General features: G+C 50.8%; 1 protein-coding gene across 7 annotated transcripts in view; it reads right to left on the reverse strand.

The window, feature by feature from the left end:
- Positions 1-11155: 11155 nt before the first annotated feature.
- LOC144948444 (uncharacterized) overlaps positions 11156-12944 on the reverse strand; it is a 42881-nt gene continuing 41092 nt past the window's right edge. For all 7 annotated transcript variants that reach the window (XM_078877918.1, XM_078877917.1, XM_078877919.1 and 4 more), the window contains exons 21-22: positions 12285-12538; positions 11156-11332 (exon numbers count right to left, since the gene is read on the reverse strand). In XM_078877918.1, coding sequence (XP_078734044.1) covers positions 11306-11332; positions 12285-12538 — 281 coding nt within the window. In that variant the 3' untranslated portion in view covers positions 11156-11305. The remainder of the gene's footprint in view (positions 11333-12284; positions 12539-12944) is intronic.

Consider the following 12944-nt stretch of genomic DNA (forward strand, 5'->3'; position numbering starts at 1 on the left):
CGATTCCCGCTCACGGCTAACACCAGTGACGATTATCTGAACCGGTCCTGGGCCTCCCCTAGGTCGACTCAGCCTCAAATGAGTACCTGGTGCGGTGTGTAAACATTGCCACTAGGGAGACAAAGGCGGCCGGGCGTGGTGCTGGCCACCCACCCCCCCGTGTACCGTTCCGGCCTTCATAGGTTCTCGCTAACAGCACTTGCCCCTACAGTCTGTTAAGGCTATACGAGTGATCTTTTTGTGCGTGTGTGTGTCTACGTATGTGTGTGCGCGTGTGTCTGCGTGTGTGTCTACGTATGTGTGGAACGGAAGTGTATAGTGGGTAGCGCTCTGCGCTCCGAACCCGGCAGAAACCCGAGTTCGATTCCCGCTCACCACGACCACTGACACCAATGACGGATATCTGAACCGGTCCCGCGGCCTCTCCTATGTCGACTCAGCCTCAAATGAGTACCTGGTACGGTGTGCGAACATCGCCACGAGTGATACAAAGGCGGCGGGGCGTGGTGCTATCCACCCACCACCCCCTCGAGTGCCGCGCCGGCCTTCATAGGGGCTTGCTAACGGCACTTGCCCCCAAAAGCTGATGAATGCTATACGGGCGATCTTTGTCTTTGTGTGCGCGTGCGTGCTGATTGTTTTTGCAGGTGAATGGGGGCGGCTGTTGAATGTAGGCCGTGAGCCAAGGCGTTTTTTTGTTTCTACCGGTACCACCTGGGGTGACAATTGCTACTCCACCACGGGCAGTCTCCACCACGAGCAGCGTCCACCTTTGGGAGAGGGTCCACCATGGCGTGCCTCATATGAACGCGCGATCGAGGCGATTGTAAATCGCCTCGATGCTTTCAGTAATTCGTTTCCCCCTAAGTGAGACTGTACCACACACACACACAACCGCAAGACACTCCTTAAACAAAACAGATTTGTAAACAAACAGCTACCGCCGCTTTGTTGCTATCATACAACATCGTGACCTGGAGATAGACAGCTTTACAAAAATAATAGATAGCAGTTGCCACCTTGGCTGGTACCGATATTCCGTGTTTGGCAAATGGCTCAAAGGGCCTCATGCTGGCTGGCGGTGGTGGCATTTGGTCCCTGGATCCGTCATCGTCTCGCTGCGCGCGCGCGACTTTGAGCGACTGCGGAGTTTTTAGATGCCGGGGGTTACGCTTGTGCACCTAGCCTGGCACAGGCGACGCTTGCGGGGCGGAGTGTGTGTGTGTGCTTTGTCTGGCACGGGGGGAGAATGGAATTCAATGGAAGTAGCGAGGCGAGGGTTTCACACCGATGTTGACTTTGGACTCTCAACATGACGCGGGAGCGAGCCATGCTCCTGCCGTCGGAGCGTGTGTCCAACTCACGCTTGGCGCTCTCCTGGTTCATTGCAAAATATACATTATTGTCAATGACGCGGCGTTAGTTTCTGAAATCCACACTTCGCGCCAGGTACTCATTTGAGTGCTGAGTCGCCCAAGACCGGTTCAGATAATCGTCACCGGTGTTGGCCACGAGCGGGAATCGAACTCGGCACGCCAGGTTCGTAGCGCAGCGCGCTAACCGCAATATTGCAATACACAGCAGCAGCAACAGCAGCATCTCCCCCTACAGCGAAACATCGGCCGTGAGGATTTCCCCGAGGAGTACACCGAGCGCAAGGGCGGTCTTAGATGGAATAGGGGAAGGAGATCGAAAGTGATCCGAGTCGGGCTGTAAATAAGCACGGCGGTTCGGCTACACACGATGAGCAGAAGAGAACGCCGCTGTACCTCTGGATGCCCGAGTTCGATTCCCGTTCACGGATCGCATCGGTGGCGAGTGATACGGTAGAACCGGTTCCGCTTCCTCTGCCTTCACCAGCCCGCACCGACCAGCGTGCTGAAAGCAGAGGTCGCAACCGGGTACCCGATACCCGTACCCTACCCGATACCCGGCCAGGTACGGGTACGGGTAGCCGTTTGCGACCCTGTTGCGGCCGGGTACGGGTACGGGTAGGCCGTGAGTCACTGGTGAGTCACCGTTTGTCACTCATTTCGGGTAGGGTATGGGTAGGGAACGGGTACCCATTTGCGACCCTGGTGCGGCCGGGTACGGGTAAGGAATCAAAACCCGTTTGCGACCTCTGGCTGAAAGATATCCAAACAGACCCCATGGCAAGACACGGGCTTCATCCAGCAGTGGATTAGTATTAACGTTTTCGACGCACCGCATACATTGCCTCTGCAGCGCTCATCCCGGATACCGTTTGTGCCTCAAAGTATTCAGTCTGTCCACCCGTGCTCGCCGTGTATCCTTCACAGACCACTGGGGCAAGTGCTGTGAGCGAGTGGCAGGCACCCTGTGAAGGCCGGCACGGCACACGAGGGGGATGGGTGGCGAGCAAAACCGCCTTCGGTCGCGTTTTTTCACACCGCACCTGGTACAGCCAAAGTCACTTGAGGTTGAGTGGACCTAGCGGAGGCCCAGGGCCGGTTCAGATTAATCGCCAGCGCTGTTGGTGGTCGCGAGGAATGGGAATCGAACCCAGGAGTCTGCCAGGTTCGTAGCGTGGCGCGCTACTCGCTGCACCACCGATTTCGCGAGTGAACACACTGACACACACGGAGACGCACTGCACATGTAGTCCCAGCTACTTGGCACCCACACACAGCGGGAACTCTACATTGGGTGAGAGTCTCGCCAAGTTGGTGTGGGTCATCGGGGCCCTGATTTACCATTCTTCACCACGCTTCGTCAGTGCCGGTTGGTTAGCGGTGGGCCCAGGAAGGGTTCGGATATCAATCGACTGTTAGCCATGGTCAAGGATTGAACTCGGGTTGCGGAGTTTGTAGGGCAGTGTGCTAACTGCTGCGCCAACGTTCCAGGCCTTGAACCGAATAAAACAAACATTTAAACCGTAATTACCACCATATGGTTTACAGCCGACCCAAAATGTCATACCTATCTCGCAACGTGGAAAAGTTATGTATATTGCAACAACAAAAATAATATATTTTTTCAAAAACCCATGCGTTTCTTCCACAGCAGTTTAGAACTCCTTCCAAAAACGCATCGGCTTTCTTTTTTTGCGCGAACTGGTAAAGTTCATGAGCTTCGCAGAAACACTCTGGCGAAATTCGCAAGAGAGCGATCACGTTGACTTGTCGAGGCGCTCTTGGCTGGGAGGAGTGGCAACGTCGATTATCCCCCCCCCAACTCCTCCTCGAGCCGCTACTTCTTTCGTTGCCATCGGTGGGTGATGTCATCGGCACGGCTGTGGTGTTTTAAGTTCAGGAGGAAGTTGGTGGGGGGGGAGATTACTCGGCAAAAAGAAAAGCCATCACCATCATCGTGAGCATCGAGCTGGTCAACCCACTTTTGAAGCGCTTCCTCAAACCGTCGTCGGCATCTCTCGCGATCTTACGACGTCAATAACCCACCCAGCATTTCATCGCTCCATCTCCTTCCTTGTCGGCAACCCCCGGCGGACGCGTTCCGTGACCTTGGCTGCTCGCGCTCCCGTCGAGCCGGGGCTCTTTGCTGCAGGGGGGTTGGGGTGATGTCGGGCAAACCTCGAATCCAACGCGACCCTCGTTCTGGATCCGATTGTAACCCCCCCCCACCCCCACGTGCACGCATCTCTCCGCTGTGCATGTGCAACGTTAAGCAAAAAAACATTGTAATTCCCCCCCACCCCCCAACTACAATTAGGTGCATTGGGACATTAGTGGAAGGCGCCTTACAGAAATGTGAAGAATTATTAATTAAAAACCAAAGGGCAGTTTAAATAAATTTAGATTTCAAGCTTTCGTGACTGCAGGGATTTATCTTCTTGGTTCTTTCGGTAAAGTCACGTAGAAGGGAAATAATAAAATAATAAAAATAAAACGTCGTGAGAATTATTTTATTGTTTCATTTTTATTATTTTATTTCCCTTCTACGTGACTTTACCGAAAGACCCAAGAAGGGGCAGTTTAATTGTTTCACTTTTCCAGTGTGTCGCGTTCCCATTACAATTGCAGCACATGACTTGGCAAAAATGATCACAGGGACAATCTCGCTCAGTGGATGAATACGTATATTTTCGTTTTACCAACTCCATTGTATGTACGATTTACAGAAAGGGGGAGGCGGAGAGGGAGGGGAGCGATTGCGTAAACCCGATGCGAAACAAAATAACGAAACCGTGTCGTATGAATTTGTCAAACAAAAAGAAAAGAAAAACACAGGCCCCAGCACAACTGTGAATATGCCAAGTCAAAAAGAAAACGGGAGGGAAAGAGTTAGGGGAATTAAAATCACCTAAAATACCAACTACAACGTACTGCACGTCAACGCAAAGATGATGATGACGACGATGATGACTATACAATAATATACTGACACATCCTATAGTCAAAAAATAATTAGCGGGCAAGTGGCTTGAATCAAATCTTAAAAACAGGGGAAAACGGTTTTCCAAACCATTAAAAAATAATCCATCTCTGTTTTTGTCACGATCCAGCGACGCAGTGAGATTATCATGGCTGCTGATGGTGGCGGTGGTGATGGTGGCGGCGGTGGTGATGATGGTTATAATGGTGGTGGTGATGATGATGAAAAGCCACGGCCATCGGTAACATTGTGGACAATGAAGGCAGTGGCTTGGGAGCGTTCCGCACACGGTATTAGCATCACGTGCACCCCTTAACCATCCCGTGAAACTGAGCGGAGCCGCCCGCCTTCTTATTAAGCAGTAACCAGGACCTCTCCAAAAGGAGTATGAATCACAAAGTCCCGTCTATGTTCACGTTAGCATATATAGATTGTTACCCTATAATTTAAAACAAGTGTGTCCGATGAAAGGAGGAATAATAAATTAATCGGTGAGATAATTGGGCTTCGTGAGCGTGCGTCATTGATGAGTTAGTGCCAGTCGGGCAGCTAAAGTTTTTAACATACCGTCTGTGTGTGTGCGAGTGTGTGCGCGTGTGTGCGCGTGTGTGCGAGTACTCATTACACCTGCTGCCACGTTGGCAGCACTCGCTTGGGCGATTAATAACGTGAAACAAGGTGAACGAAACAGCCTCGTTTATCTGCCAATACAGCAACACCAACAACAATAATTTTTGTTTAGTTAAAATAATAATCATTAAATCACTTTGGCAGGCCGCGCACAGCCAGCACTTACATACACAGTACATAATATATCAAGGACTGCTGTCTTTGTAAATGCTCGCCACGGATGGATGGACGGTAGAATGGCCGGATTAGTCAACTTATTTGTGGCGCTGCAAATCCGACGACACTTTGTGTAAATGATAAGCCCATCCCACCATCAGAACCGGGGGGGGGGGGATGCATGCCCGGCTGTGTGCCCCGGCTGTGCACGACGAGACTGAACACACGCAGAGCTGTGCGAACAGCAGCAAGGCACAACTCCCATCACACCTTGCGTTGCCATGTGACCCGCCACATTGCTCGTACAATGATTTCAGCCTTGTCCAGACCAGCAACCCCCCCCCCTGCCCGCACGTCTGCACCCACACACACACAGAAAGCTGTACATGTGGCCGTATTGTTTTTTGTTCGACCATGACCATTAATTCAGTGATGGGCGAAATGGTTTCTCTTGCTTTTATTTGGGAACAGTTCTTAAAAGTCCTCTGCCGTGTGCTTCATAAACGCAATGCAGCTGCGAAAACGTGGGTGTACCTGTGTTTGCGACTTAGAAAACGACTTGGGGGCGCCTTCATCCAGCAGTGGATCGATCATGACGGATGATGATAATGACGTATTATAAAAGTGACGCCAATTTACAAAGCAGCAGCTGATTTTTTTTCTACACACGTGACGAACACGCGGCCCGCCCCAATCCCTCCGCAATACCCATAATTATATATATACTGTACGTACATATACTTATAGTCTTAAATAGCCGGCACCAAGCCATGAAAAGGCATACTTTCTCCGTACACTCAGCAGGTTTACGAGAATTAACCTACGCACGTGTTGCTGGTGAGTGTGTGTCTGTGTGATTTGTTGAATATACTTTATACGCATTTCTCCCCTTGCAGCAAGATTCCACAAGAGCCTATTGACAATGATGCTTCCCCCACCTCCCCCTCCCCCTTAACTGGATACAACACCGCCGAATCCAGTGACGGGCAATGCCAACCTTAGAACTACAAATCGCGCCTGAACGTTGAAGGAATCGTAAAATTATGGCTTTTTTTTGTTTGTTTTATATTAACGTTACACTCATATTAAATACTTAACGTAAAAAGGTTTAGCGGTTAAACACAGAAATAGTAACGCATCTTCTACTGCATTTTGAATTAAGCATTTGTTGCTGCAACATACCCGGCATATATATACTGAGCTCAGATGTATAACAGTATTTTCTTGTATACCAACGTGCATGCGGGTCAAATGTTAGTTTTGGTTTATAGGGACAATTTTTTTTATCAGGAAGGGGCAAGATGCCTTAAGGGCATTCTCTTGAAATGAGCGCTTCCAAACGCAGACATTTGGGTCTCCTGCACAGCGCTAACGGGTGGGGGGGGGATGTAATAGTCCCATCGCTACACATCTCGTACAGACGACGCCGTCTTGTGGACAGGCTGAATCGTTGTGCACAGCCAGTTCCGAGGGACTCCGTGTTTGATTTTTTTTTGGAGCAATTCAGCCTGCGGTTGGGATCATATCCACAAGATAAGAACCCTAACCGAGTTCTGCACCCCGACGGAGTTCAGATGGGGGGTGCGCGCAACGGACCTGGTCACATCACCTGTCGGGAAATCACAGGCGTGGGAATCTTAAAAGCCACAAGAGTTGTCGACGCGTTCGTTGCTGGCCACACATTCCAATCGATTCGCCCACTTCGCCATTGCACGTCACTGCCTCCTCTTGCAATCGCATGGGAGCAGACAACAGACTTGTTTAATGGAGACATGCACACACACACCCCCCTTCCGCCCACCCCCCCCCATTGGCGTAGATTTCTGTGCGCCGTCGCATGCAAGTTTTGTTTTTAAACGTAGAAAATATACTCTGCGAATTCAAACACTGCTGGCGACTTCCGACTATTTGGTAGTGGCGGTCCGGGAGGAGGGGGGGGGATCAGTTTAATCGTTTGTCTTTTCGCGCGGGCATGTCTTCCCTCTCATGTAGAGACGAAACACACGCAGCAGCAGCAGCAGCAGCCTCGCACATCCCCCGTCGTCACGTGCAAAGACAGACCCAGTCGCTCCGTCAAACTGATTGCCGCCACGCGAATTGCGCAAAAGCCAGTCACACAGGCAAACTACTACAATGCGAGGTGCGCGTCTCGAGAGGCTGGATTCCGTTAGATCAAGTAGGGGGGCGGACGCGCAGTGGTCGTGGCGAGACGCGGAATAAGAGGACTGTGGCTTGGCTAGAGCCGCCGCTGCTTTGCGAGACACGGAGGGCTCAACTTCTCACGGACATCACCCCCCCCCCCACACGGCTCGCTCGCAACATAGACTGGAGCGGTGGCACGCGACTACAGTAGCCAAAGCCGTAGCGACGAGGTATACTGGATGTGGTGCACCGGCTGGCGTGCGGGAATATAACATATTCCGGGTTGCCGACGCGGGAGCGACCCGGCTAAAAATTAAGCCCCCGATTAAATAAATACCATTTTGTGGGGGGAGACGAGCTTCCAAACACTGGAACAGAGGGGGGAGCGTTCACGTATTTCTTCTGGCCGCTGTGGGCGTGGTGCTCGGAAGGCCGTGAATCGAGTGCCGTGGAGCAAACCCCTTCGACGACGCTGCTGCTCGGCCCGTCGCGACATGCAGAGGACACTAACTACGTCGCTTAACACTCGACGCCTCCCCGACGGACACTCTCACGAAGCCGTTAATGGGAATTATAAAAAAAAAAATCGAAAAAACGTCTTTGGTTAAGACCCAGTGGTAAATGAATGATAACATTATAGAAACAAAAAAACGTGTCAGGGAATAAAAACACAAAAACGTACAGCAAAGAAAATTATATCATTTAAAATCTTAAAACTGTGAGCGAGAGAGAAACAAAAAAATACACGAAATCAATTTTCCTTCTCGGACTTCCGGCAGGGAAACCAGTCATGAACAGTAACTGAGATTTAACACCACAATCGCTGTGCCACGTAGCCAACACCTTAACGCACCGACATTAAATACGAACCGACAAGCAGGGCAGCCGCCTGCCTCCTGTTCTCGGAGGCCTGGACTGCTTCCCCCTGGCACAAGTAAAACACAGCCAAATTGTAAAACATTCCCTTTGTAAATACATACACATATATACACTTGCACGTACAATTTACTGGAAAGCCAGTCGTCTTCTGTAATTCTATATAAAAAAAACAAAAATGGAAAGGGAAAAAAAAAGGAATTTTTTAAAAAACAATATAAGCCACTAGCAAGTTTTTTTTAAATGCATTACATGCCTGGGTAATTCCAAGGTTGAACACACAAAATATACACAAAATGGCAGTTTAGTCGAGTACGATGGAAATAATTTCACCCCCCCCCCCCCCCGGAAACCAACAAAATACTTTTCTTGTATGTTTTTTTTTAATCCCATTTCTCTAGCATAATGTCACTTGTGTTCTCGTCTTGCTTTGAACCGGGCTGGGATTGCGACGGCATAAGCTTGCCCGCAACGCAGCGTCGACAGCCAATGGCACATCAGGAAGGAGGGTTAACAGAGAGCGCTGCGGGGTACAGCACGACTTGAATGACGCTGAAACTCGGCGAGTGCGGGGAAAATAAAAACTCCGTGTCCTTGAGTAGAGCCATCACGGCGCACACCCCCCCCCCCCCCGTCATTTAGTTTTTCGTAGATATTTGTTTTCCCTATAATCTCAATACAACGCAACATTAATCTCAGAAACTAAGCGTATATTTACATGTACAAATGCGTGAATGCACACACGACCCTTGTGCATAAGCTACCGCGTGCGCGCTTTCACAACAGGGCACGCGCGCGTGGGCACGCGCGCACGCACACACACACAATCCCAGCCCTCGGTGACCCAACCTACACGGATAAAATTACAAGCTAAGCCTAAGGCAACGTTTTGCACTACATGATATACACACAGTGATGCAATGCTGACGGATTTTCTACGCCTTGTGTTGTGTTAGCGCTACCGCTGCCGCCGCCGCCACCACCGCCGTTTCTTCTTAGTCTTCTTCTGCCGCTCACCCACCCCACTGGCAGGCACAACCGCTCTACAATAGTGTTTGCCACAAATTCACATGTGCAGGATTCAGCACCCTGCTGCAGTGGACAGCAACCGCTCCGATGCTTTCAAATAACGCAAAAATATCAAGCCGTCCCCCGTCAGTCTCTTTCCTTCTTCGGCGAACAAAAAAAACTGTGAACCTTTCGCGCTTTCTTTCTTCCATACCGTGTAAAAGGTGGACGGGGATGAGTGAATAGCTTTTTCCCTCCGCGACTAATATAGTCTATCCATTATCAACAGGTGGATGCAATAGTCCTCTCACCATAAATACCTGTTCGTGTTCACAATACAGCAACGGTGTTGTGTATTCCTTAACTGTCAGTGGCCCAACAAGTGAGATTTACATTAATGCAGGTCATCCCGGTTTTTTTTTTAAATCAAAATGCAGCTCGGATAGGTAAAGTTCAAATCGTGAAGTACGCATCCGTCACGAAATCTTACAGATTTGTTAACCTGGTCTGAAAGGAAATGTATAAATAAACTGTCATCAAATGAAATTACGGATACACAAATCATCTACCCTACAGCTATCGTGTAAAATAGCACTTGTACTGTAAAACATTCCACGCCATCCGACCCCTCCCGAGGCAAGTTCACAAATGTACACGCGAAGAACGCTTCATTTCCACCATCGCGGCGACGATTCCACTGGCCGAACAACGCCGACGATTTCCAGCTGGCAGGGGGGGGGGGGCCATGACTGACCCTCCGTGTGGTTAGCGTGACCGTTTCGTAAATATTTACAAGTGTCATTCGCGCAACGTGCTCGCACGTCCCAAACAAAAACCCCCAACGAACGTGAACTCCTCTACGATGTGGAAGCATAAACCTAAGTGACGAAGCTAAATGATGACTGGACACCGGACAGCGGGTGAGAGGGGAGGGGATCGGGGACGTTAAAATCACCTTGTCGTCCTGACACGGTCAAACAGAGTCCTCGCGAGCACTCAAGTTTGTTTTGTTGCGTTTAGGAAATTGCAGACCGTTAAAGGGACCCCCCTTTCCTGTTTACACGAGGTCGACACGGCGCACCGAATAGTAAAAAATAATTGTAGTCTGTCGTATAACTCTGTAGCAGTTCAGCAAGGGCTCCTTCAAAAGAGGTTCTCTTCAAAGCTGGCCATGATGTCGCTCTGAAGGTTCATATCAATGGTCCCGGTGAGCTGATGGAGGGAACACACACACACACAAGAGCTCACGTTAGTCGAGGCAGAGGCTTCATGATCACAAAGTGCAAAATAACAAATGTGTGAACATGCGCAAAAGCTCTGGGGGAGGGGGATAAGCGAGTTATATAAAGTATGAACTTAAGTCAATAACACTACCGGAAAAGAGAATATCTAATACTCGACATTTCAGTTAATGGCCCTTCTTCACTGCAGAGAAATCAACTGCTATTTACGACCGCTGTCCAACATATTGGACTGTCGCCTATGAAAGCCTTTACCTGGAAGACCGGGCATTGTGTTACTGTACCGTCTGACTAAACGTGTTGTTAAGGACAAGCAGCAGGTGGCGGCGTCTGGCTGTGAAGGATACATTTCTAGGTGGCACGAATGCATGGGTGGCATGGGTGGCATGGGTGGGGGCGGAGCCGCGTGCGGCACTTCAAGTGCTTCGTGACGTTATTTAAGGACCGTCTGTCTCGTTTTCACCACGAACATTTCTCACTCTATAAATATCGGGGGGGTTTACCGAATTCGAAAAAAAATGCCTCCTCTATTATTTTGGTGGCCGACCCGCTGCACTAATGGAACACCTGCAGCACACACCTCATGCCAACTACGCGCGTCAAGTAAGAGCCACAGCTGGGGCTTACACAGCGAACAAGACAGACAGAACAGAGGTGAGGGGATGAACAGCGCCAGTGCAGGGAAGGGCGGCGGCGGGGGGGGGGGGCTCACCGCTTCTCTTCGCCGGCGCTCCTGCTCCCGCTTGCGCGCCAGCTCGCGGTCGCGCGCCGCCTGCGCCGACTGCTGCGCCGCCTGCTCGCGGGCCACCATCTCCTGCGCCGCCTGCGCCGCCTGTGCCGCCACCTGCTCCTCGTGCTGCCTCCGAAGCAGCGCCTCCTCCTGCGCACGCTGCGCTCGCTCAAGCGCCTCCTCCTCGTCGCGCTCCCTGCGTCGAGAGGGAGCAGACGCAAGAGGTTTTCCTTCAGCGTTAATCTCATTGGCCGCAACAGGGGGGGGGGGCGGGGGTGGACACGGGGGGGGGGGGGCGCCGTCTTGTCTCTTAAGATGCCAGCGCCGGTTTGCTCGTAACCAAGGTGGGTCAAGCGTCTTACCTTTGGTGACCGTTTCACAATTTATTTTTTCATTGGCATACCGATCGACAACTTAGCTGGAAATGCCAGCTCCATTGGAAACAAAGTGAGTGTAACGACAAGGGCAGTCGGCGTTCGTTTCTTTCTGGGTCTCGCATGCCTGTGAATTGTACAGCTCTTGGTATGAGTTTCATGCCAAGAAGCGCAGGATAACCTCTCTCAGTGTAAGCATACCTAAATATTTTGACGTACGAATTAGAGGCGTTTGTATATTCTCTACCCCCCGGTTCTGCACGGGTTTCATCCGGGTTACATTTGCTCCCATAGCTAAACAAACACATGTACAACGTAGCCGCCGGTATAAGCAAAACTATTTTTATTTTACCAAGTAAGGCCCACTGAGCTACATAACATCTTTTTCAGAAGCAATCTGACCACAAACGATAGCTCAACTGATATCACGTGGAAATGTATAGGAGCAGCCCAACACTCGAAACACAGGTTCCTTCTAAATGTGGAGGGTAAAACTGTTGGAGGACCCGGAGAAAAATCCACGTGACCACGGGGAGAACACGCAAACTCGAAAAAAACAGGTGCCAGGGTCGGGATCAAACCCACGACCTTCCTGCATACCAGGCGAGGTAGTTAACATCTCGCCACTGTGGTTAATAGGTGGTACCAACTGCGTAAACCCGCACGCAAGTAACACAACCCATCGATATGGGCGCGTTTCAAATGGAAAATTCAAAACGACGTACGAACGATGCGACAGGCCGGTGTTCAGTCACCACCGGTTCCACCGCTCACCTCTGCCGCTCCTGCTCGAGGCGCATCCGCTCGCGCTCCGCCTGCACCATCTGCATGCGCCGTTGCTCCTCCAGCAGCTTGAGAGCACGCTCGCGCTCCTCCTTCTCCCGCGCCGCACGCCGGAACTGCTCGAAGCTGTCGCTGCTGGTCTTGGCGCCGCCGCTGCCCGACGAGGCCGGAGCCTTGCCCAGGCTGGCCCAGGAGCCCATGTTCTTGATCCGCAGGTCCTGTTGTGGGCAGGACGGCGCTCCTCGCTTTTGTAGGATTGAAAGGAGAAATGTGGAGGGGGCGGTGGGGGGGGGGGTTAATGGTCAGGGACTCCCTCTTTGTTGACGCACAACAGACCGTCACGATATTGTGGATACCCTCAACGTCATACGACTACCATCAAGACCATTATAGTCATCTCCCCGCCATCAGCATACGATCACCATCACCACCATCTTCATAAGACCATCACCACCATCTTCATATGACCATCACCACCATCTTTATACGACCACCAAAACCACCATTTTTATTTTGTTTCTGACCATCATCATACAACTTCCATCCTCATCATCATCTTGTTCATCAACTGCCCCAGTATGACCACCATGAGCACAATGATCACGATAAACACATGCAAAATCATCATAAAAAAATTACTGTTAGCAACAA

The sequence above is a fragment of the Lampetra fluviatilis genome, chromosome 49, assembly GCF_964198595.1.
Source record: "Lampetra fluviatilis chromosome 49, kcLamFluv1.1, whole genome shotgun sequence".
In the NCBI taxonomy this organism is placed as follows: Eukaryota; Metazoa; Chordata; class Hyperoartia; order Petromyzontiformes; family Petromyzontidae; genus Lampetra; species Lampetra fluviatilis.